Genomic DNA, 22,495 nt, shown 5'->3' with positions numbered 1-22,495 from the left:
ATATGTGGATCTTCCAAGGATTCTGTAAATGTTGCTGCCCTTACAATCTTTGTCTCAGCTCTATTTTACAGTAACTTAAATTGACCAGACAGCTATTTAAATATAATAGTGAATATATACTTCAGATTTTTCACTGTGATTATAAAGGAGCTTATTAGTCTATGACCAAGTGTGCCTGAAAGTGAATACAAACAGTTCTCCGTGCAAAGTGGCATGAAGAATTAATTAGGACCAGCTGGAATGAATTATTGTACTTAAAGGTCATTCTTTGTTTTTATCCTTAATATACTATAATTTTCTTACAAATTTGTGTAACAGTCTGGAAAAAAAAAAATTAAACCAGTGATTTCTCAAATGCTCTTTATCAAATGTTTTGTTTGCTCTTTCATATAATAGGTGAAATATTACAGACACTTGGCACCTGATCATTTGCTTCAAATATGCCATCGACTTGGACCGCTTCTAGAGCAAGAAATTCCCCAGAGTGTCCCTGGAGTGCAGACGTTATTAGGAGCTGGCAGACAGTCTTTGCTTCGTACAAACAAAAGTATGAAAAATTTATGAGAATTTTGAGAGTTCTTGATACTTCACGCCTTTTCTGCATTTGCACATGAAAAAATGCTTGCCTACATTTTTTTTTTTGTATAATTCTTTTAAAACAGGTTGCAAACATGTTGTATGGAAGGGATCTGCTCTTGCTGCACTACATTGTGGGAGGCCTCCAGAGTCCCCTGTAAATTATGGCAGTCCACCTAGCATAGGTAAGTCAGTTTTACTCTGACATTGCCGTTGTAATACCTGACTCCCAGGGTGATTGATTATGATCATGATGAGAGCTAAGTAGTAGTTGCCTTTATATTTATTATATTGTTTGTGTCATATCCCTTACCTTTAGTAGTATTTTTATTAAGATGATGTGTTGTCATATTTACCGGTTTGTATGTGGAGAAGAAATGGGTATTGTAAATTCGTACACATTCTGCTCTGAAGCTAATTTTATCTTTGAAGTATGAAATGGACTAAAGTATATTTCAATGGTGAATACATACAAATAAAACTCTTATTCTTAAAGATGTAATAAGCTGTCAGCAGATAAATAATTAGTACTACATAACAACTTAAAACTAAGACAGTGTGGCTGCGCCCGTGGTTGGGGAGAATGTCAGACTGGTAATGGCTTTCTTTGGAAAGGTGTGAGTGTTTAGCAGAAGTTACTCTTCCGGCTCTCTGGTCCACTCAGTAACTTTGTAGCTGTGCTTTAGTTTGCTGTGCTCTATCATGAAACATGCATGTGCTGTCTGTGCTGTTGGAAAACTGAGAAGCTGGAGGTCAGGGGTATTCTTCTTTTTCTTAATCTCTCATATAGTCACTAAAACATGTTTGTTAGCTTTCAAGCTTTTAACAAGGAGATACATGGTTTTTTTGATTGCTAAGAATCAAGACCCGTGATATTTTAGGAGATCCTTTAAGGATCATCCTTTTTCTTTTGTTGTGGATAGGAAAATGTGCAAAATATCTCGTGTCTTTTCATCGTGTCCAGGGAAGGAGGAATGGTTAAGACCAAATTGTCAGTGGATCAGATTATACCAGAAGGGCAGCTGCAGGTAGATGTGTGGTGTTGGATGAGAGTGGGCAGAGAATATCCAATTGACTAGTTCCTGATCAGGTGCAGCTGTGGCAAAGACACAGGTTTCTGTCTTGACAAAAAAGCGAAGACTGAAGATACATTGTGGGAACTAAAGAGTAACAGTGTACAAATACAGAGCCAGGTGCTTTTCAGAATACAGCCCTTTTTAATGTGGTAACTTCCTGCTACAAGTTTTCAGTCTCTGGCCTCCTTTTGCAGGCTGTTGGTAGCCTTTAAATTTTCCATTAATTGGGAGAGAAAAATATATATAAATGTATAAAAATTAATGAGACAGCTTAATTTGAACTATTCATATTATTTCTAATGTTGAAGAAACTCAAAATCCAATATCAAAATGCATACCACTACACTTTACCCAGAGAATTATAGTTCTCTCTTAACAGCTGAAGCAGAAGCATGCTGTAGCTAAGGAGCTCTTAGGTTGAGTGCAGCCAAGTTTGACTTGGTCAGATGGCAAAGTATTTGGTGTCCTCTTCCATTAGTAGCTCTTCCATTTTAAAGCACAAGTTGCTTGCTTTCCATGGTATTTCTGTAGATGCTTGGAATATAGGAAGAGAACATGGTTTTGCTGGATGTTCAGAGCTGAGTTTCGGAGCCTCCTCAGCTAGTATGTGTGTTGGAGGTGGTTCATGTAAACCCTTGGGTAGCACCTGCATCCATTCAGTGTGGTTTTGTTTAGAGCTGCTATGCTGGTGTTCAGGTGGAGAGCTGTTTGTATGTTGTGCTCTAGGCGTGAGGGAGAACATACCTGTTGCTGGGTAGAGTAATTCCCCTCTTGAGTGGTTGTGCATTGGCTTTAAGACTGTAAACTTGGAAAACCTTGGGTTAGATTAGCAGCTATTTTTGCAAGGTGATTGGAGGACTGACCTTTCTAACAGCTAAGCTTTCTTGAGTGGTTTCCTTACCTTTTCCTTTCCTTGGGAGTACATTTTAAACCTGCTGGAAAAATCAGAGTGGAAGAGGACTGTTTTGCATTGTACTGTAGCTTGTTCCATGCTATATAGTTGTTAACAAGAGAAAGGCCATTGTGTGAACTCCATGGCATCTGGAGTTCAAAGAAAGTTGTAGAGTTGCTGTGGTAGTGTCATTAAATGTTAAGAAAAATAACTTTCAGACTCTTTTTAGGGGAGAACAAGTGAGGCTTTCTAAATAAATGTTATTTTTATTGAACCTTTTGCAGAACACTGAATATTTGCAAAATTACAGTTATTTCAATAAAACACTTTTTTCAAGACCAACAATTTCCTTTTCCAAACATTGAGATAAGAGCGGGTAACTGAATTGTTTTCAACTGTGAAGTGTATTTGGATTTTTTGGATGTCTGTTTCAGAGCTGTTTGTTAAAGCATTTGGTTTTGATTTGTCGTATTCTAGTCTGATCCTCTCAATGAAATAATGAACTGGAATGACATTTCTTTTATAAATTGAACTAGAAAATTTTGTTCTGTTTCCCTAAATAGCTTCTCCATTTTCCCCTGGGAAGGCTGTATTTTATGTATTTGCCCAACAGAAAAAAAAAAGGAACCTATTATTCTTCAGGCTGTGTGTATTTCAGGTGGAGAACCCATTAATGGTTGAGGAACAGAAAAGATCCTGAAGTCTTTCAGTCTTGTGCAGGAAAACTTAATTTACATTTCAATGAACATAACAGAAATATTCATTTGTTTCCTAAGCCTGATGAATCAATACAATTATGATGCTGATGGGATATTCTTTAGAATTAAATTTTTGTGAATATTGTGCCAGCTGCCTTGTAGGTAGCTGGTTTACACGCAACTGAAATACATCTGTACAAATACATACTTCTCCAGAAAACTACAGAATATCTGTAGGAGCTAATAAAGAGAAACAAAACTTGAATATGGAATAATCTTTATCCAGTTGCTATCACTTGTGCAACGTATCTTACGAAAAGTTTCTGTAGTACTTAATTAAGAGCAAAAGGAGCTATGTCATACACTAATTTATTTTGTTAAAGGTCCCACCTTCTTGGATACAGAAACAGAAAAAGAACTGTTCTCAGTAATTTTCAGGAGCTGCTGAAAAAGCACAGAACCAAAGCATAATGCTTTGAGAGCTTTGAGCTCAAAGCTCTTGGAGAAGCTGGTCACTTAGGTATGAAGACCTGAATGAGACTGACTGTTAACCCCAGACAGCGAAGAATGTTTTTCCTGACCAGTGAATATATCTGCCTTTCAAAAATAGTATGTCATGGTCTTGCTGAGTGGTCCACATCGAAAAGTTCTGAGGCACTTTGAACTTTTCTCACAGTTTCTTTATTAAGTTGTGCTGCTGTTTTGGCTGTAAAGAGAATGTGAAGTTCTGAAAGCCATGCAGATGTCTGTTTCTAGAAATAAATACTTCAGGCCTAAAAGCCAACCTAAGAGTGCATGATGTAACTATATTATTCAGTTAATTATAACAAACTAAAAGAAAAGGCCACCTTGTGCTAAAGGATCTGTGTAAAAGGAAACATCTGGTTGCACGTGTTTATTCAAGTCTAAAGTGAATTATATTAAAGTAATTGACTTCTTGTTATGCAAGAAGAAATGAGCTATACAAGTCTTATGGTACTTAAACTTTGAGTAAAATACAAACTGAGTAAATATATAATGAAAGCAAGTGGGATTGCATTGAGGTCAGGGAACGGTTTGGAATGCTTGAAATTGTATAAGTTTCATTTGTTTTTTTAACTTCTGCCTTTTCCAACATCTTGCCTCCCACCTTTCTGAATTAGAAAGGGTTGGCAGATACTTTAATTGAGCAAATTAATATTATATGCAATGTTTTAGATGTATATAGAATTTCAGTATTTTCAGAAATTCTCCAGTGAGAAGTCAGGATACTTTTACATTCATTAAATGCCCAGAGACAAGTCCTGGTGTGACCAAATTGCTAGCTTAACCATTTTACTCAGCTGACAGTCATCTATAAGCCAGGAGACTTGGAGTACTGCATGGAGTTTAGAAGTTGAACAGAAAAATGCTAGCAAGGTAGAAGTCAATTCAAACTGCTTTTTTGATCTTGGACATCTTTACAGAAGCAAGGAAAAAACCCATAACAACCCAAAGCTGAGTGGCATTTAGTCTTACTGGCTTGGAGAGTGAAAGGAGTCATCCACCAGTCTCATTTTTATTATTGTTGTTTAACAACTCTGAATGCCTTGGTGTTCATTAGAGTCATGTCTAACCTCTGAAGTTGTGAAACTTGGTTGAATATGGGTAAGAGCTGTAAGTGAAGTATATTCTTCAGGTGTCCTTCCAGATTTCTTCTGAATCCAGTTCTATTTTTGTGCAAATGAAGGAGGAACGAAGGTGGATTCTCTTCTTCAGAATACATCTTTCATTAGTTAAATACAGCTCCAGAAAGGAAGAAAATGAAAGATAGGCTGTAATGATTTTTTGTGTGTGCTTTTTAAAAAATATAACTTATACTTGATACAAAATTAGATTTGGTCTATCAGTGACTAGTGGATAAGGCAGATTACTGTCCCCCATCTTTAAGGCATATTTCACGTTCCTGGGCAGGACCATGTAAATAAGGTGATGGAATTGGTCACTTTGATAAAACTAAAATAAGAAATCCAAGGTGGGGGTGGGGGATCAGTATAGCTAAGACTGCCATATCTTTCAGACTCCCAAATTTATCTTTCTTTTACAGATTGCTGTTTTTCTCTGAGCTGTTTATTCTGTTTTGGGGAGGGAGTGAGCTAGAGGCATTCTAAAACTTAGAAGGCATTCAGTTGGTGCCTGTTGCCTGCCTGTTGAGTGGGAGAAAATCCATACTCTTTCGTAAGTTCCACTGAGAGCTCCCACCACTTTACCTTCATCAGCTTTATATTTATGTTTGATTTGTAAATTATTCTGAGGGAAATAAAACAAATAAGGGCATCTTTACCCTTTGAGATGTGTGGTTTTTAGATTAAGTTTTTTGGCAGCAATGAAGTTTAACGATAGAAGTGAAATTTTAAAAAACAAAGTTCCATTTTACTAAGTTGTTTTAAGAGCCCAACTCTCCATTCACAGTTTAGGTTCCTGAGTGGCCATTATGAAAAAGGAATTTAGACTCTTACCTATAGAGGTTAAGGTTGGAGCCTTTGGGTAAAGAATCTCATGATTTTCACCCTACCTCACTTTCTTTTTTTTTTTCCTCCTCTAGTAAAAGGTCCTGAGCAACTTGTTATTTGACCCTCCTTTCAAAGGAGGATTAGACTAGATGATTTTCAGAGGTCCCTTCCAACTTCAACCATTCTGTAATTTTGCAGTAACAAAAGTCAAAGTTTATCAGGCATTAAATCTGTTGAAGGACATGAAGAACATAAAAGGGGCCTTTACAGGTCTGTCAGTGGCAGAAGGAACAGTAGGGCCTGCTGCTGAATGGTGCAGGGGACCTGATGACAAAAGATCTGGAAAAGCCGAGGTATTCAATGCCCTCTTGGCCTGGGTCTTCACTGGTAATACCAGCCTTCAAAAATTTCAGGCCCTGGAAACCAGAGGAAGGTCTGGAGCAAGGAAGGCTTTCTCTCTTGGTGAAGGAGGATCAGGTTAGGGAATTTTGAACAAACTACATATATAAGTCCATGGACCCTGATAGGACGTACCCCTGGCTGCTGAGGATGCTGGCTGATGTCATTGCAAGGCCACTCTTGGTTATCTTTGAAATGTTCATGGTCAGGGGAGCTTCCTGAGGACTGGAAGAGAACAAATGCCACTCTAGTCTTGAAATAGGGCAAGAGGGAGACTTTGCAGAACTAAAGGTGGATCCTCCTCACCTCAGTCCTTTGGCAAGTGATGAAGCAAATACTCCTGGAAGCCAAGATACTAAGGACAAGAACATGGTTGAGAGCAGTTGACATTCATCTATGAAGAATTCATAATTCATGCCTGAGAAATGGGTCTATAGGAATCTAATGAAGTTCCACTAAGAGAAGTGCAAAAAAGTCCTGCCCCTGGGGAGAAATAACCTCAGACACAAGTGGACACTGGGGGTGGACCAGCCCGTACAGGGAGCATGAGACTCTTAATCTCAGGGTCGTGGGTTCGAGCCCCACGATGGGTGCCAAAAACTGATGTGGTTTAACGGTGGTATGGGGAGGAGAAAGTATAAATGGACGGGGCTCAGGGGTTGAGACACGAGCAGTTTACTGGAATAGTAAGGGAGAAACAACATCCAACAACTACAACAGTGCTAGTGATAGAATATCCAATGTAAGAGAGTAATAAAAGAAAGAGCTCACTGTGGGACCGGCTCGCGTACTCAGCAGCCCCCTCCTCCCAGAACTTCCCTGTTCAAATACTGAGCATGATGTCACAGTTGTATGGAACACCATCACTGGTATGGAACACCGTGGTGGTGGTATGGAACACTGTCCTGTGGTATGGAACACCATGGTGGTATGTGGTGTGGAACACCCTCATGTGGTCTGGAATGCCATCATACCTGCTCTGGCCTGCCCAGGCCAGCTGCCCCCCTCTAAGTTCCCTGTGAACAATTAACTCTATCCTAACCAAACCCAGGACAATAATACTGTTTTTTTTCCATGTCAAATCACTTTTTAGTTCACTGAATTTTATTTTTATCCAGTTTTTGGATTTTTGTGTGTTCTAAGTTTTCGTCAGGGCCAAAGAGTGAGACAGATCCTAGTTTTCTTGTTTCCAGTATCACAGTGTTGCCTCTTACTTCTTCCTGTAGGTTGATTGTTACTGAGCAAGGGGCATTTCACCTGTTGAGTTTCCCAAGGACATGAGAATGAGTAGCAAGTTACTCATTAGCACTTCACATAGGCGAGAATATAATCAGACATACTGGCTTAGGTTCTGATAAACTTAATCTTCTTCAGTGATTTAAACAACAAAACAAAACCAACACCAAACTTGAAATTTATCTCAAGTACTTTAAAAAGTTTTTCATAAATTCAGATATATATTAAAAAATAACATGTTTGTATGAAGTCATTGGTTGTTTTATCCTAAAGAGTCTGCTTACAGTTTTGATTTATGGACAGAACATCTTTGCAAATTAAACTTTTAGTTAAGCTTTTTTTCCCTTTTCGTGAGCTGTGGTTTTTGTTTGAGGGCACTGCTAGAAGCTGATTTCCAACAACCATCTCCATCTTACATTAAGAGCAAACAAAAGGTAACTTCTGAGTAGGTCTAGATTATTGTGTAAGCTCACTATTGTTGTGACAAAGACCCTCCTTATTCTGTGTGTGTGTGTGTGTATGTGTTTATTTGGTTGGGTTTGTGGGTTTTTTTGCGTGTGTTGTTTTGTTTTTTTTAAACTGTAGAATGATTTGTCAGAAACTGAAAATAGAACTGTCTTGTGACTGAACTAATCTTGGTTTCCTGCTGTTCTGAAGTGGACTGTTGGCAAGGAAAAGCTTTGTCATAAAACACATGCAACTGCATCTTTTTTTATGTGTAAGGAGAGGGTGAAGAGGATATGGTAGAGACTTAAGGCAGTAGTGGCACATTGACTAAAAGTGCCTCACTCCACAGCTAATGATGCTACTTCTTCACAGAACACCTTGAACTAGGAAAACTTCCTTGAATCCTTGTGCTAGTCAGTAAACTGAAATGTTTCAAGGCTGTTCTTATGGCCTGAGGCCGGTGGGCTTGGCAGTTCTCCCTGCCACTAAGTGCTTTTGCTCCTTCCAGAGAGAGTATTTAATGTAGTTGAACCTGTGCTGACTCATGAAGCAGTGTCTGGTTGGTCTGGGCCAAAACTGAGCAATGTGAGAGGTTTGTAGCTGTTCCCCTGTTGATGCTGGGGAGTGAATGTGATTCAGTGTCCAGCCCCCTGCCCTGGTTCTGCTCGGCTCACTAGTACAGACACAGCCTTGGTCACGTGTAAAGAATGCCTAACCAGAGTGGCAATGGCAGCATCAGGTACCTCTCCTGGCACCGACAGATCTCGTTTTTCGTGTGTGTAGTGCTATGGACATTGTTGGCATTTATGTTTTTACTTTTCATGTATTCAGAAGATGGAGATCTGAATATATCACAGAATCATAGAATGGTTTGGGTTGGAAGGGACCTTGAAGATCATCTAGTTCCAGCCCCCCTACCATCAGCAGAGACACCTTCCACTAGACCAGGTTGCTCAAAGCCTCATCCAGCCTGGCCTTAAACACTTCCGGGGAGGGGGCATCCACAACTTCCTTGGGCAACCTGTTCCAGGTCTGACCTGCTTTACCACAATTCTGTGGAGTACAAAATGTATCACCATTGCCATTCGTCAGTCTAACGATGATGTGGGGAACAGTTTGACTAATCTCTCTGTATCCATGCACCTAAGCATTATACTCTGTTGCTTTATCATTGCATGAGTAACAGCTTGAAATTACTAATGCTGAGCTTTATTTTCTTTACGGAAGTTCTTAGTTCAGGATTTCCATTTTGTTAAAACAAAGCAGATTCCTCCTCCTGGACCTTCTTAGCTTTTAAACTTGAAAAAAATCCCAAACCCTTTGAACAAGGTTCTGTTAGTTAAAATCAGAATTTTCTGTAAGGTTTTGGTAAATATGTTTGTAATTTCTTTTATTTTTTTTTAATTTTTTTTGTTTGTTTAGCTATAGTGGGTAGCAGTACTCTTAAAGAAAATAAATTGATTGTCTTGCAAGTGATGTATACATGTTTGATTGTGTAGGCCTCAAAAACCAGGTTGCCTTGGAGAAGATTTGAATGTTTGCTGATCTTGAGTTCATTGCTATATAGAAGCTCTTAGGCTTGTTAAATTTGAGGTAGTTTACTCCGCCTTGGAAGCTGTGTTAGTATAAAGTGAGAAGTCTATTTTGGGGCATTTAAAGTTGGATTGCACTGGACAAGTTTGGTACTTTTTTGCACGTTTGTATCACAGGCTACTTTTGTATGTATTTTTCCCTAACTATGGTGATATGAGAGAATTACTGTAGTAAGCTGTTCATACAGCTAGTGGTCCAGTGTTGACATAAACTTTCCCTTCTGGAGAAGTATTTTAGTTTATGAACCTAATATAAATGTTGTCTCTTCCTTTTTTTTTTCCTTTCCCCATTTGGTAGTGGATACCCTGTTTTCAAGAAAACTAAATGGAAAATACAGACTTGAACGCCTTGTTCCAACTGCAGTCTATCAACATATGAAGATGCACAAACGAATTTTAGGACACTTATCTTCTGTATACTGTGTAACTTTTGATCGGACTGGCAGACGAATATTTACTGTAAGTACAAAATCTTTATTTTTGTTGATTTATTTATTATTTTTTTTTTAAGTAAAGATAGCATGTCACTTAATTGTTTCCAAAAACTAAATGTACTGATGTTGTGTATCAAGAACAGATAAATACTTTACTACTCTTAGCGCTCAAATTTGCTTTTTAATAACCTTACTGGCTTGCATGTTAAAATAGTGCTGGCGTACATGCCTTAAAACTAGATGTGATGGTGATTACTGATCTGTGTCAGAAAACTTAGGTTATTTTCAGTGGAAGGGAATTACTCTGTGTAGACTCTTTCTTCTGGACTTCATTTTTCTAGCAAAAACATAAGCAAAAGAATAGAACACTACCACAGAATTGAACTGGAAATTCACAGAGGACAATCAATATGTAATTAACTGTTATTTTTACTCTTTTCTACAACTTCTGTTAAATTTAATGCATGACTATTAAGTTTAAGAGTCTGGTGATACGTTTAGATTTGGTACAGCACGTTGATGGAAACTAGAAAGCTGAAAATTCACATGGTGTGTTCTAACAACTGTTGGTTTACAAGGAATTGCATTTATGAGATCCTAGGAGCTTGTACTTTTTTGTACCACTGTTCTTAGTATTTGTAACTATTTTATTTTTTTAATTGTTGTTTAAAAAAAAGTATTGGAAGGATGACTGAAATCAGTACTGAAATTACAAGTTTCCCAAGGAATGAGAATTATAAAAACAGGTGTCAGTGTAATTTGGCTTTCTTGGCAAGTAGTCAATTTTAGTAGAGCCAAAGGTCTTATAAATATGCATTTCATGGCAGTCTGGAACATTTTGGCTGCATTTATTGCCTTCCCATAAACACTGGATGTAATTGATACCTCCATCCAGGAGCTTCATTGTGTCCCTTTCTAACCTCATGGCAGATAACTTGGCCAATGTAGTTGAAGGTACAGTTCAGTTCTCCTACTTTATGTGTTGCAGTCCTAACTTCTAAAATTCTTTCAAGGCGGTTGTAAATGTAGTTCACCCTTTCACCCATGTACGTTTTGCTCTGTGGTATAGAGGAATGTGGTTACAGGGATGGGATGGTGTTTTAAACAGACTTCTGTTTATTTGTTCACTTGTTACTTCCTTCAGGCATAGCAGAGACTTTCTTCCTATTTCTTTAGCTTTCATCGCCGGGCTAAGTCCCTCAGCAGGCACAGCCATTAAATGCTTATCTCCTGCAGCTGATACATGATTAACCTATTGGGGAAAGGGGTGCTCTGTTGTGGGTTTATTTCATATGTGACATGGCAGAATGGATTAGGGATTTTTATGTGTGTAAGTATAAAAATCACTTATGCTCACTCTGTTGAAGTGCACAAAATTCCTTGTAAAAGTCTTTTGATTCTTCATTTTGCTAAAGCTTTCCTCAAATCTTTCCTCTTCCGGGGCTATACTAAATTCCTCTGAGTACATCTGCAGTGATCATTCTTTGTTGCACATTCCCTTGCTTTTTGCAATCTGATTTAAAATTTATTAAAGAGAGAATTCTCTTGACTGCAACAGCAGCTTGTTTCCAAAAGAAAAGTAGAAGAACCTGAAATAAAACGAGGGGAGCAATACTGCTTCTGCAGCCCCAGAGCTTTGCTGGCAGTCCTTCACTGACAGATACGCTGGTGTCCTGGTACAGCTGCTTGAAAAAGGTCCCAGTTTAGATCATGATTACTTCAGTCTAGTGCTGAATAAAGCATCCATAGAAATTAATTGTGGCTGGTGAATTTTCATTTTGGAGGGCCTAGTGCAGAACTTTGTACCTCAGCGTTCGCAAGTAAATCCAGTGGTTTTTGTGTAGCTGTTTAAGAGGTTGTTGGCAAATGGAAAACTAAAGGGTTGTATTCTGCATTCCAGTGAAATCCAAGTTGTTGTAGCTGGTGTGATGTAGTCAGTGGATAAACAATCATGAACTGTCTTGTTGTAATTGCGTCTGTATAAAGGTTCCAGTTCTTCTCAATCTAAACCACTACAATTTCAAAAGTCTCCGGTGTAGTCACTAGGAATAGGAATTTATAATAAAGGGTAAAGCAAGCTTCACTCCACATGTGTCTGTTGCCAGCATATAAATTTGCAAGTATCAGTAGAGAATCTTTCTTGCTCTACTTTTTAACTTTACAACCTCCAGCATTCAGTGTCACATTAGCTAGATAAAGAGATTTTTTTTTTTTAGATTTATAATTGGTCGTAGAAGATGCATCACAACTGTTTCCTTTTTCTCCTGACCTCTGAGGGATTGAAAGCCTCTAAATTCAAGTTCTGTCTATGTTCTGTTTCAAATTAAAAGGAAAAGAAAGTGATCTCAGCACATTTTTGAGTCATACCCTTCTGGGAGATGTTATCTTTGCTAGGAAGAAGATGCTCTTAGTTTACCTAAAGGCAATGAAAACAGGACATTGTGCAGTTTTCCTAGTAGCTAGTAGGCCATGCAATGACTATTTCTGTTTATATTATTTTACAGATATCACAAGAGATTTCTGGAGATCAGCCTCTTGTTTTTTTGTTGTTTTTTTTTTTTTTTTTTTTTTTTTCCTGAATATACAAAAAAATATTCTTAATATACAAACTGTTGTCTTGATAATTTAGCTTTTTTTAATTAGCTGCAATTAAGGCATCCTCTTTACTTACAAAGATACGGCTGAAGGACCTATCAGCCATCAGTGAAAAAAACATAATTGTTTCTGAGACTGTGTATTCTGGCTCCACGCAGGCTAATAGAAACAGACATTGTCTTTTCTGGTTCCTACACTACTTAAGTTTCTGACTGCAAAGAAAGATGGCCATCTCCTTTCTTTTCCCCACCTTTGTCTTCCTGTCTCCTCTGAGATACTCTTTCTAGGGAATAATAAGCAGCGTTGTGTAATAGTCTGTGTAAGGTTTCCAACCCAAGATTAATTTGTACATTTCTTGGCAGTTTTACTTCAGCCCACAAGTCTGTGTAATGGTAGGAAAGTGAACCAGTTTTACTCCATACCTTGGCAATGCTGTCATCAGTCCTCTCTTGGTGCTGAACTTGTTCTAGGATTCACTTTTGACAAATGCTTTTTAATAGGCACATAATTTGTAGCAGTTGTAGACATAACCCTGGAAGCATGAGCTGTGGTGTAAGCCAATGCCCTTGCTAGTAGAACTGCAACAGTATTTTAAATGGTCCCATTCACTTCGGGCAGAATCCCATGAATTTATTTGAACTCTAATATTGTTATCTTTCCATGATGCTGCAGAATTTACAATTTTACCTTAGTAATTTTTTTTGTTTCCTTTTTTTCCTTCCTTTTTTATTTTCCTTTGCTCTTGTTGAGACTTGCTAAGTCATTTAATTTTTCTGTGCAATGGAGAGGTACAACGCATGCCTCTATAGCTCTCCTGTAGCCAACTGGTAGGCAGCAGGCTGGTTTTATGTTGCCTTCTGTCCTTGGTTTGCTGTTATTAAATAGAACTTTAGGTCCCAGAACTAGCTTTTTTTTTGTTGTCCATTTTACATCTTTAAGTTGTTTATGTGCCACTTTCTCTCTATCAGTTAAATTCTGCAAGCAGCGTTTTAGGGGTCTCATAATGCAGGGCTTGGTTTCTTGGTTGTCTTTTTCTTTGTTAATTCTGTGCTTTGAACAATCTGTTCATCCAGTAAAATGACTGCAGACTGTGAGCTTACTGTACAGTCAGTAGCTTATTAATAATATTGGTCTGTACAATGCAATAATTGCCGAAGCATATTTTATGTAATATGTATAGTTCTGTTGACAGTTGCTTTTTTATTACTATTAGTGCAGCTCCAAGAAAAACTGGACGAGTGGTTTGTGATTTTTAGACTATGATGCAATTAATATTACGGCTTGGTTCTGTTCTCATGCATGTAGTGCTTTGAGAAACAGATTAATCCACATGCAAGTGATTTCCACCCCTATAGTGAAGTGTTTTTGAAGTTTTGGGTTCCCTATTCCTTTCTTCTACTTTTAAATCTCTCTTTTGAGCAGTGAGGCTATGATTTCTTTGTCAACATCAATTTTACACACACACACACCCTTTTTTGTCTCCGTCACTTCTTTGGGTTTTTGGGTGGTGACTGCACTTTTAGAGAAGAATACACAAGCTTCTTTGTACTCTTAAGTTTCACATAATTATAACAGTAGAATAGGCTGAGCTGATGCTGTTATTCAGATAGTCTTTGCTTCAAATATGTGTAAAGTTTGAAATTTTTTGAAGCTTTAGATATAGAAGTGCAAATTTGAACCTAGAAACACAGGAACAGTTATGGAAACTTATTGAGTAGCAAGGGGAAAGAAAAAAAAAAAAAAAACAACAAAACAACCAAATCTGGGTGCTTTATATATGGGTGCTATAGGTGCTTGTGTGCTTGTTTTAAGGAAGCAAGGGGATTAAAGCTGAATCTGCTTAGAGCTTTATAAGCAGAGTTTAGAGGAAAAAAAGGGGTCCTTTTTTCCTCTTGTAAAGCTCTAAACAGCAAGTTTGTAACCCACGTTAACTTGTTCATTGGAATTTATTTGGAAGTGTACGTTACTGAGCTTGTTTACCTACTTTTTTCCTTTCTTTTTCCTTCTCTTTAGTTTTACAGCAACTCAGTAGAAGTGAAATTAGCCTGCGTGTATATGATTGTCAAAAACATTCTGTGACTAAGCTAATAATTTTTTTGTTAATAAATAATTCTGTGTGTCTCAATGTGTTCAATGTGAGTGAGATTTGGAGCCTGTTCAGAAACATTAAATGCTAAAAACTACGTTTAGATGCAATTAAACAACGGTAAATTTAAGGTCTTTGAATCTTCTTTCTTCTTGTAGAAGTAGTTCTGGGTAGGTAAGCATCTTACTGCGAAGTCCTAAATTCTACCTATTAATTGAAACCTATTCTTGAAGGTGATTTACTTCTTTTCACACAGATAATTGAGCTGAGATAAAAGTAGCAATAAAGGTAGAATAAGATGCATAGTAGGTTCATTTATTGAGTCTTAATTCAGTGGATCTGAATTTTAAAAAAAATTAATGATCTGGAAGGAAATAGTCATTTCAAGGGTTTGATAAAGATTTTGAGAGAGAAAAAGAGAAGTAACGGAAGTTAGAGTATTGAGCACTTGATTTTCATATTTATACAGTCTAACGTGATGGGACAAAGAGCACAGACTGCAAATGCTTGTTACAGCTTGCAAGGTCAGAATTTGAAGAAGTTCTGAGGTAATTAAGGTGGACTTTTTTGATTCATACCAAATAATTGGATTAATATATATACTTATGTTGCTGTGTTGTGATTAAAAGACTACCAGAGTCCTAGCTTAGTTTAAATTAAGAGAAATTACAAGATTTGTGTCCTACTTGCTGGTAGACTGCTCTGAAGTTTTGTTGGTGGTAGGTTGTTTTGTTTTTTAATAATGGTAATGCTCTAAGAATATTAGGGAAATTTAAGATTAACGCTCAGAAAAGACTTGTGGCACTGTCCAAAGCTTTGGAAAATGATGCCTGTTAGGTGCTCTGGCATGTTTGAGGTATAGAACTTGTAGTGTAAAAGCAAAGGAGTGGTTTGATTATTGTGCGGTTTTGTCTGTGGGGTACTTTTTTCTTTGGATCCCATCACAACTGAATTAACAGAATAACTTCCCATTAGAACAACTTTATGACAGGCTTTGGTGATTTCTTACATGTGGAGGTGCTGAAAGTATGCAAGGGAGAGGAAGCTTTTTTTTATGGATACTGAGGGATGTGAAAAGGAGAATAACAGGCAAATATGGTGCAAAAGCATCTTTCTCAACAGGGTGTCCAACCTGGTGAGGAGAATGTTAAGAGCAGGAGAGATGTGGGAGGGAGACAACAAACCACGGTCACGTGAGGAAGTGGTAGACCAGGTGGGTAAACAGAGAATTTAGGTGATGGAGGCAGGAGAAATAGACGCATCCCTGGAACAATCCCTCTTATGAGAAAATTTTTAGAAGTAGAAACTGGCTGTTGCTTGCAGTAACTAACCAAGACTGCACAAGGAAGCACTCCTTGGTCGAGTGTTGAGGTTCACAGAATCACAGAATGTCAGGGATTGGAAGGGACCTCAAAAGATCATCTAGTCCAATCCCCCTGCTGGAGCAGGAACCTAAATAAGATCACACAGGCAGGCATCCAGGCGGGTTTTGAATGTCTCCAGAGAAGGAGACTCCACAACCTCCCTGGGCAGCCTGTTCCAGTGCTCCGTCACCCTCACTGTAAAGAAAGGTTGAGGTTAAACTTTCAGAGTGCTGCTCTTCTGTAGTGCTGATTGCTGCTCAGCTTCTTGTGTCCTTGGAGAATCAAAATGAAATCTGAAATCTCAAAGCACACTTTTCTGTTTGAAGGCGCAGGGGACCTTCTCTTAATAGAATTACCTGTTTAAAAATGAGTGTGCATTGATACAGAATTTGTTTGAAAACCTTAATTGGAGGCTCAGAAGTTTATGCCAAAAATTACGAGGGCAGAGGTATGGGAGAAGTTGTCTTGCCTACATCTCTGCATTCATGGGTGCACCTGTTGAAGAAAGAAAAGTCATGCTCACCTGAGGAAAACTAGAAGCATGGAAGCTGGTAAACCAAAATTACCTGCCAATGCAGTCCAGAAATCAAATACACAGTGAAGTTTTAAATTATCTTGATTTTGTATATCTAGAGTCCCCTTGCAAAACATTCTACTGGGTTAAAGTGTCACTGATGCTCCAAAGTAGCCTTTTGGCTGATGTTGGAGATAAATAACTTATTTGGAGAAGAGAAGCAACCTGTATTTGTGATCTGTAGAAAAAATGTGCTCTCTCAATGTACCTAAATACAGGTAGCTTACTTTTCACTGTTTAAAAAACTGGGGCCATAGTTATATCTCTTTATGTTAAGAGATACGTGTCTTGTTTAAGTTGATATGAATAAAACAAGAAGAGAGAAACTGCTGTGGGTAACTGCCTGTCAGCCAGAAACAGCTTCTTGTTTGCTAAACAGAAGGTAAGTCTGAGGAAGTTGCCTGGTTTGCAGGGTATTGCTACCAATGAGAATGGGTGTGTGCAATTGGTAGGTAACTGCAGGTGTGCCTCCTTCTCCCAGATAGCAGGTTTGAATTTGAACTGATGTAATGAGTGAAATTTAGCTACCTTTTGAAGTAGAGAACCGAGGTTTGGGGTTTTTTTTTATAGTAACTACGTAAAGTTAAGGAAGTAAGGGGAAATAAATTGTTCATCAGTGTTAATGTAATGTAAACAGAAACAGGCTAGTCAGTGTTTATCAAAAAAGAAGGGGGGAGGGGAAAGCCTTTCCAAGTCCTTTTATGCATTCCAATAACTGCAGGATGTATCCGAGTTCCTTTTGAAAGCATTTCCTGGAGTGTTTGCCTGGTGCTGTGGTGGGAGAGCTCTGCTTCACACGTAGCAGCTGTGGCGGTGAGAACTTCCCAAGCTGGATGTTGGTGTCCTGGGATTGGGCTGCCTGTAAGAGTAGCTAAATTGAGCCGTGGCAGTGTGGGATTTCTATAGTTACCTAAATGTGGACTAAAGAGTGTACTAAAGAAGGAAAATATATGTCACTTACCTGTTTACAAAAGCTGTAATGTTGAAAATAGTGTCTGTAATATCTAAATATTTTTTGAGACTTTTGGTTATGAGATGCTTACATTCACTGAATGCTTGCCAGTCTTTTAAAAATTGTAAAATCGTAGGACTCTTGAGGTTGGAAAAGACCTTATAGATCATCAAGTCTGCCTGTTAACCTAATACTGCCAGGTCCACCTCTAAACGCCAAGCACCACATCTACACATCTTTTAAATATCTCCAGGGATGGTGACTCAACCACTTCCCTGGGCAGCCTGTTCCAATGCCTGAAAACCCTTTCGGTGAAGAAATTTTTCCTAATATCCCATCTAAAGCTCTTGTGGTGCAACCTGAGGTTGTTTTGTCTTTTCCTGTCACTTGTTACCCGGGAGAAGAGACTGAGACCCACCTCTCTGCACCCTCCTTTCAGGTAGCTGTAGAGAGCGATAAGGTCTTCCCTCAGCCTCCTTTTCTCCAGGATAAACACCTCCAGTTCCCTTAACTGTTGGTCCCTGTACTTTGGATACCTTTTTTATAAAAGGTGGATGATAGTATTGCCCTGCTTTCTTTAATGAATAAATATGAGGTAAACTTGTGCACAGGCACTGTAAATAGATGGAAGAGGAAAAACCCAGGTGAAATTTTCTAACGATGGTGTTGCATTTTAACTTGCTGTGGCATCTGTGTGTGTCTAGTAGCAGGTCAGTGTGCCAGATACTAACACCCAACACCCAGCTTTGTATTGCTTCTGAACCTAAGCAAATGAATGAAATATATACAGCAAATCCTTGTCAGCATCTGTGTGCAATGTTCAAATGTCATTGTGTTGAGCGAGGTGCAAAGATACGCAGACTTTAAAGGAGATGCAGGAATACAACGAAGAGTGAAGGTCTGGGTTCTGAAATTTTTGCTAGGGCCTTGAATTTGTTGTATGCAGGCAAGCAGCTGGTACAGTGATGTGGGAAGGCCAGCAACCTCACAGAATGAATAGGTAGATGAAGCCTCTGAAGTTTGTTGAGAAAGAGTGGTCATCTCAGTGTTAGTGTGACTATCAAAGCAGATTTATAGTACTTTGACTTAATAACAGAATAACTGTTCATAGAGGCTCTTACTGTGCTAAGTATACTTAGCATGCTGGTAGAGCATGATGATTAAACTAGTAAGATAAGAAACATAAGTAGCTATAATGCTAAATGATAAACATAGTACCAATTCATAATTCATTTTCACGTTTAATGTAAATTTTCATTTTATTGTATTGCAACAGCTTCTTCAGTTTGTGTTGTTCAGCCTTGCTGAAGAGCATAAATCCAACTTGCTGTAGGATTTGTGATCTGGATTATAAATGCATCATGCTTTGTATATACTGTGGAGAATTAATGTTATCTGATGTTGTGTTTTGAATGCAGTGTAGAAAACTGTTAGAAGTAGAGGGAGGAATCTTTATCTAGGTATGCCACTAGTTCTGTTGTTTGGTTCATTTTGTTGGTTGACTGTAACATCGGAACAGCTAACAGTATGGCTGAAATTATTTCTACCTTACTTCTAGGGATCGGATGATTGCCTTGTAAAAATCTGGGCAACAGATGATGGAAGGTTGTTGGCTACCCTGAGGGGGCATGCAGCTGAAATATCTGATATGGCAGTGAACTATGAAAACACCATGATAGCTGCTGGAAGCTGTGATAAAATGATTAGAGTTTGGTGCCTTCGAACGTGTGCACCCTTAGCGGTTCTGCAGGGCCACAGTGCATCTATAACATCATTGCAGGTAGGTTTTTGCTTTGTGAACTCACCTGAGCAATAAAATGCATCATATTACTGAAAAAGGAACCACCCAAGAATGTTCCATGCAATAAAAATGTGTGCCTGGCAACTAAGCCGTGAAGTGAGGAGGAATTTCCATGGTACACATTGTGAAATAACATGTTTATTGTCAAAATGCCTGACCCTTGAAAAATGCCAGACGTAATCCTGGTTCAAAAAAGTTGCATGACGCATGTGGGCAGTGCTGTTTTGAAGTATCATTCCTTTTGCAGGCTGTGATTCTGAGCAATACCTTGAGTAGGAACCACAGTCACTGCTGAATAGTTTGATTTGTTTCTGTTTAGAGTTGCATGCTCTTGCACAACTTGGGTTGTGGGGAGGGATAACATAAGTGCTTTGGCAGGTAACCCAGAAGGGTTGTTCTGAAATAAGTGACTGAGAAGCATTGTGTTACTTCGGTGTTCATTGCAATTTATTGGGGTGGTTTTTACCTTAGGTATGGTTTGATAACCTAAATTTTTGTTGGCACACCTGGAACAGATTAACAGGACACCTTTTCTTTTTTTTCTTTTTTCTCTCACTTCCCGCAGTTCTCTCCACTGTGCAGTGGCTCAAAGAGATACTTATCTTCAACTGGGGCAGATGGAACAATATGCTTTTGGCTGTGGGATGCTGGCACCCTTAAAATAAAGTAAGTTGCTATTTTATTTTTTGCTATTTCTTTGTAATTAAGAATGTTATACAAATGTTGGAGAAAAAAGTCACTAAAAACTTGTCGCTGGCTGGTTCACTGTGCAATTGTTGGGTGCAGTCTATTTCTGATGTAGCTTGCTCACTTATCTTTTAAGGACTAAGTTGATAATATAACTAACAGTATTTAGTGGAGTGAAGCAATTAACTATGTACCTAGTTTTGCTATATCTGTTAAGTTAGTAAAAAATATCTACTGACTTTTTAAATATGATGTCCAAGTTCTGTTCTCATTTCTTAATCCCAATTGAAATGGAAATTATGTTGATAAAATGATTGCAATTTAGACTAGAAAATACAAAAATTTTTAGGGAAACGTAATGTCCTAGTGATAAATTAAAGGAGGTATTTTTAATGTTTATTCTTTCCTTATTTCTGTTACCTTTTCCTAGTTGCTCTTTACTGTAGCATGACAGGAGGCAGCATTCTTAGACAGCTGGTGGGTGAAGTTGAGTCTGAAGTTTCTGCCTTCAAAGTGTAAAACGTTAAAAATGTTGTCAGGACACTTAAATAGAGATAGGGTTTTTAAAAAATCAACTTGTTCAATGGCTTTCAAATGCTTTTTGCTCCTTCTTTTCCCTTATCACAGAACATCTGTAACTCTAAATTGGAAATAGTTGTTTTAGTAAACGTTAGTAATTTAACTTTGGGGGTGGGATGTGTTCTTACTGATATATTCTGCTGGTACCTTGGTTCCATTTTCTTGTAGTTTTGGTATTTGCCATTATAATCTCTTTCTTGCACCACGTCAAGGTTGTGCAGGGCTTGTAAGTAGGTTTGTCACTTCTCTGTTTGTTTGGACCTTAACTATTTTGATGTTCTTTGGGCATTTTGTCTCTCTTTTTTTGATAATGTAGATGAAGCTGCTTCTCAGGCTGTTAAACCTCTGCTGCCTGCTGCACCCTGTAGTCAGCACTCTCCTTACTGGGGAGATGGCTTGCATGCTTATTTTAATATGCAAAAGGGAGGAGTTACTGCTACATTGTTCTGTTTTTCTTAAGATTTCTTAAGTCTAAAATCTTAGTCTGCCTGATTTTTAAACCTTTTGAGCCTGCATGTTTCTCTTTCTTTTTTTTTTCTCTCCCCTTTCTAAAGAAAGTTCCACTTCATGGAACTGAATTTTGAAACAAATTCTGTCATTAAAGAATAGGGGAATTTATGAAACTAAAGTGGGTTATACTTGATGAGCTGGAAGGTGAATGTTTAGAAATTATGGATATCTGTTTGAATAATGGAGTTGGATGGGATTTGTCTTGAGGTAAAACTTGGGGAGTGAGAAAGCTGGCATTAGTTATGGCAGGGCATTCTCAAGTAATTCCTGTCCGTGGTGATATGTAAATGTAGAATACAACTTTTCAGTGAGGTACACTTGGCACATGTTAAAGGAATAAAAGATTTTTGAATAATGCTTTCATGTATAAGGTGCAGCAGATGAGATCAGGCAGGAGCATAGAGAAAACGGATTAGTTCACCTGTCTCGCATAGCACAGCAAGGAAGTGGTCTGGTAACCCGTCACACCAGTGATTCATGTTGCTTAATAACAGAGTGCAGAGTAACATTTAAGACTAGAATTTGTACCATTCTTACTTTCTTCTGGAAGTATTTTCTGCATTGTGTTTGAGAAGATGGAGGGACCCTTTAAACTATGTTTCTTCAGTGTGGGAAAAGATGGGCCCATGAAGATGAGACGTGTCCAGTCATGAGTGTCTCGAGGAGGGCATGTAATGAGTAATTGCTTGCTGGCCCTCACTGTACTAGAGGGTGTCAAGAGAAGGTAGCCAGTTCCAGATTGGAAGGAGGTGACTCTTTACAAAACACATATTTAAGCTGTGAAACTCCTTGCCACAGGATATTATTATGCATTATATGAAGATATTAAAAGTTATTGCTGTACGATTTTTCTGCTCTTACACGTCCAGTTTTGGCTACTTTGGAGGCAGGATAGTGGTCAGAGATCTTTGTTTGAACTTAGTAGAGGTGTTATATATTTGAATTACGATGCTTTTTGATCAAAGCTAAAACTTAATGAAGTAGGTAAAATCAAAATAAGAAACAGGCATGTCTTTTGGAACTGGAACATAAATGTGTGTCACTTAGGATATCAAAATGGTTGGACACCCAGAAAAGTCTTAATGTAGCTCTTCCTGAATTGAACAGTGTACTAGTTCAGGAAAATTTGCTAGTTACAGGAAATATTACTTGATTTGCTGAACTGTAAACTTTTGTAACTGTGATTGTGTTTACTGCAGTAAATCATAATTGAGTGATACTGGGAAACTAAGAGTCCAGTGTAATTTTTCACAAGGAGGCTGCGTTGTATGCACAGTGCATCTCAGTGATGAGTGTAGGATGTCATACAGTTTTTGAATGAGGTGATTGCACTTCCATGCACCTTTAGATCTGGATCTACTTCCAGAATTATGGAAACGTGGCAAGTTCCCTCTACATCCATTCAGTAATGTGCAGGGGGAAAACGAGTGCCAGCAGTATAAGACAATCGAAGGAAAGAGAGATTCATGTTTATTTTTTTCATAAGGCCCTTTGTGGGTTTATTTTTCAACAAACTTGATGTATAG

At 38.2% G+C, this 22,495-nt stretch overlaps 1 protein-coding gene across 1 annotated transcript in view; it reads left to right on the top strand.

The window, feature by feature from the left end:
- Window positions 1-402: 402 nt before the first annotated feature.
- The window catches only part of LOC104524646 (PH-interacting protein), a gene marked incomplete at its 3' end in the record, with an annotated part of 64,291 nt that continues 42,198 nt past the window's right edge, over window positions 403-22,495 (top strand). The window contains exons 1-5 of the mRNA XM_010167590.1: window positions 403-547; window positions 663-761; window positions 9,686-9,846; window positions 18,951-19,172; window positions 19,759-19,859. Coding sequence (XP_010165892.1) covers window positions 9,763-9,846; window positions 18,951-19,172; window positions 19,759-19,859 — 407 coding nt within the window. The remainder of the gene's footprint in view (window positions 548-662; window positions 762-9,685; window positions 9,847-18,950; window positions 19,173-19,758; window positions 19,860-22,495) is intronic.

This window comes from Antrostomus carolinensis, unplaced genomic scaffold (genome assembly GCF_000700745.2).
Source record: "Antrostomus carolinensis isolate BGI_N321 unplaced genomic scaffold, ASM70074v2 scaffold11285, whole genome shotgun sequence".
Taxonomy (NCBI): domain Eukaryota; kingdom Metazoa; phylum Chordata; class Aves; order Caprimulgiformes; family Caprimulgidae; genus Antrostomus; species Antrostomus carolinensis.
The sequence above is the reverse complement of the archived record's forward strand: the minus strand, read 5'-3'. Positions and strand labels throughout refer to the sequence as shown.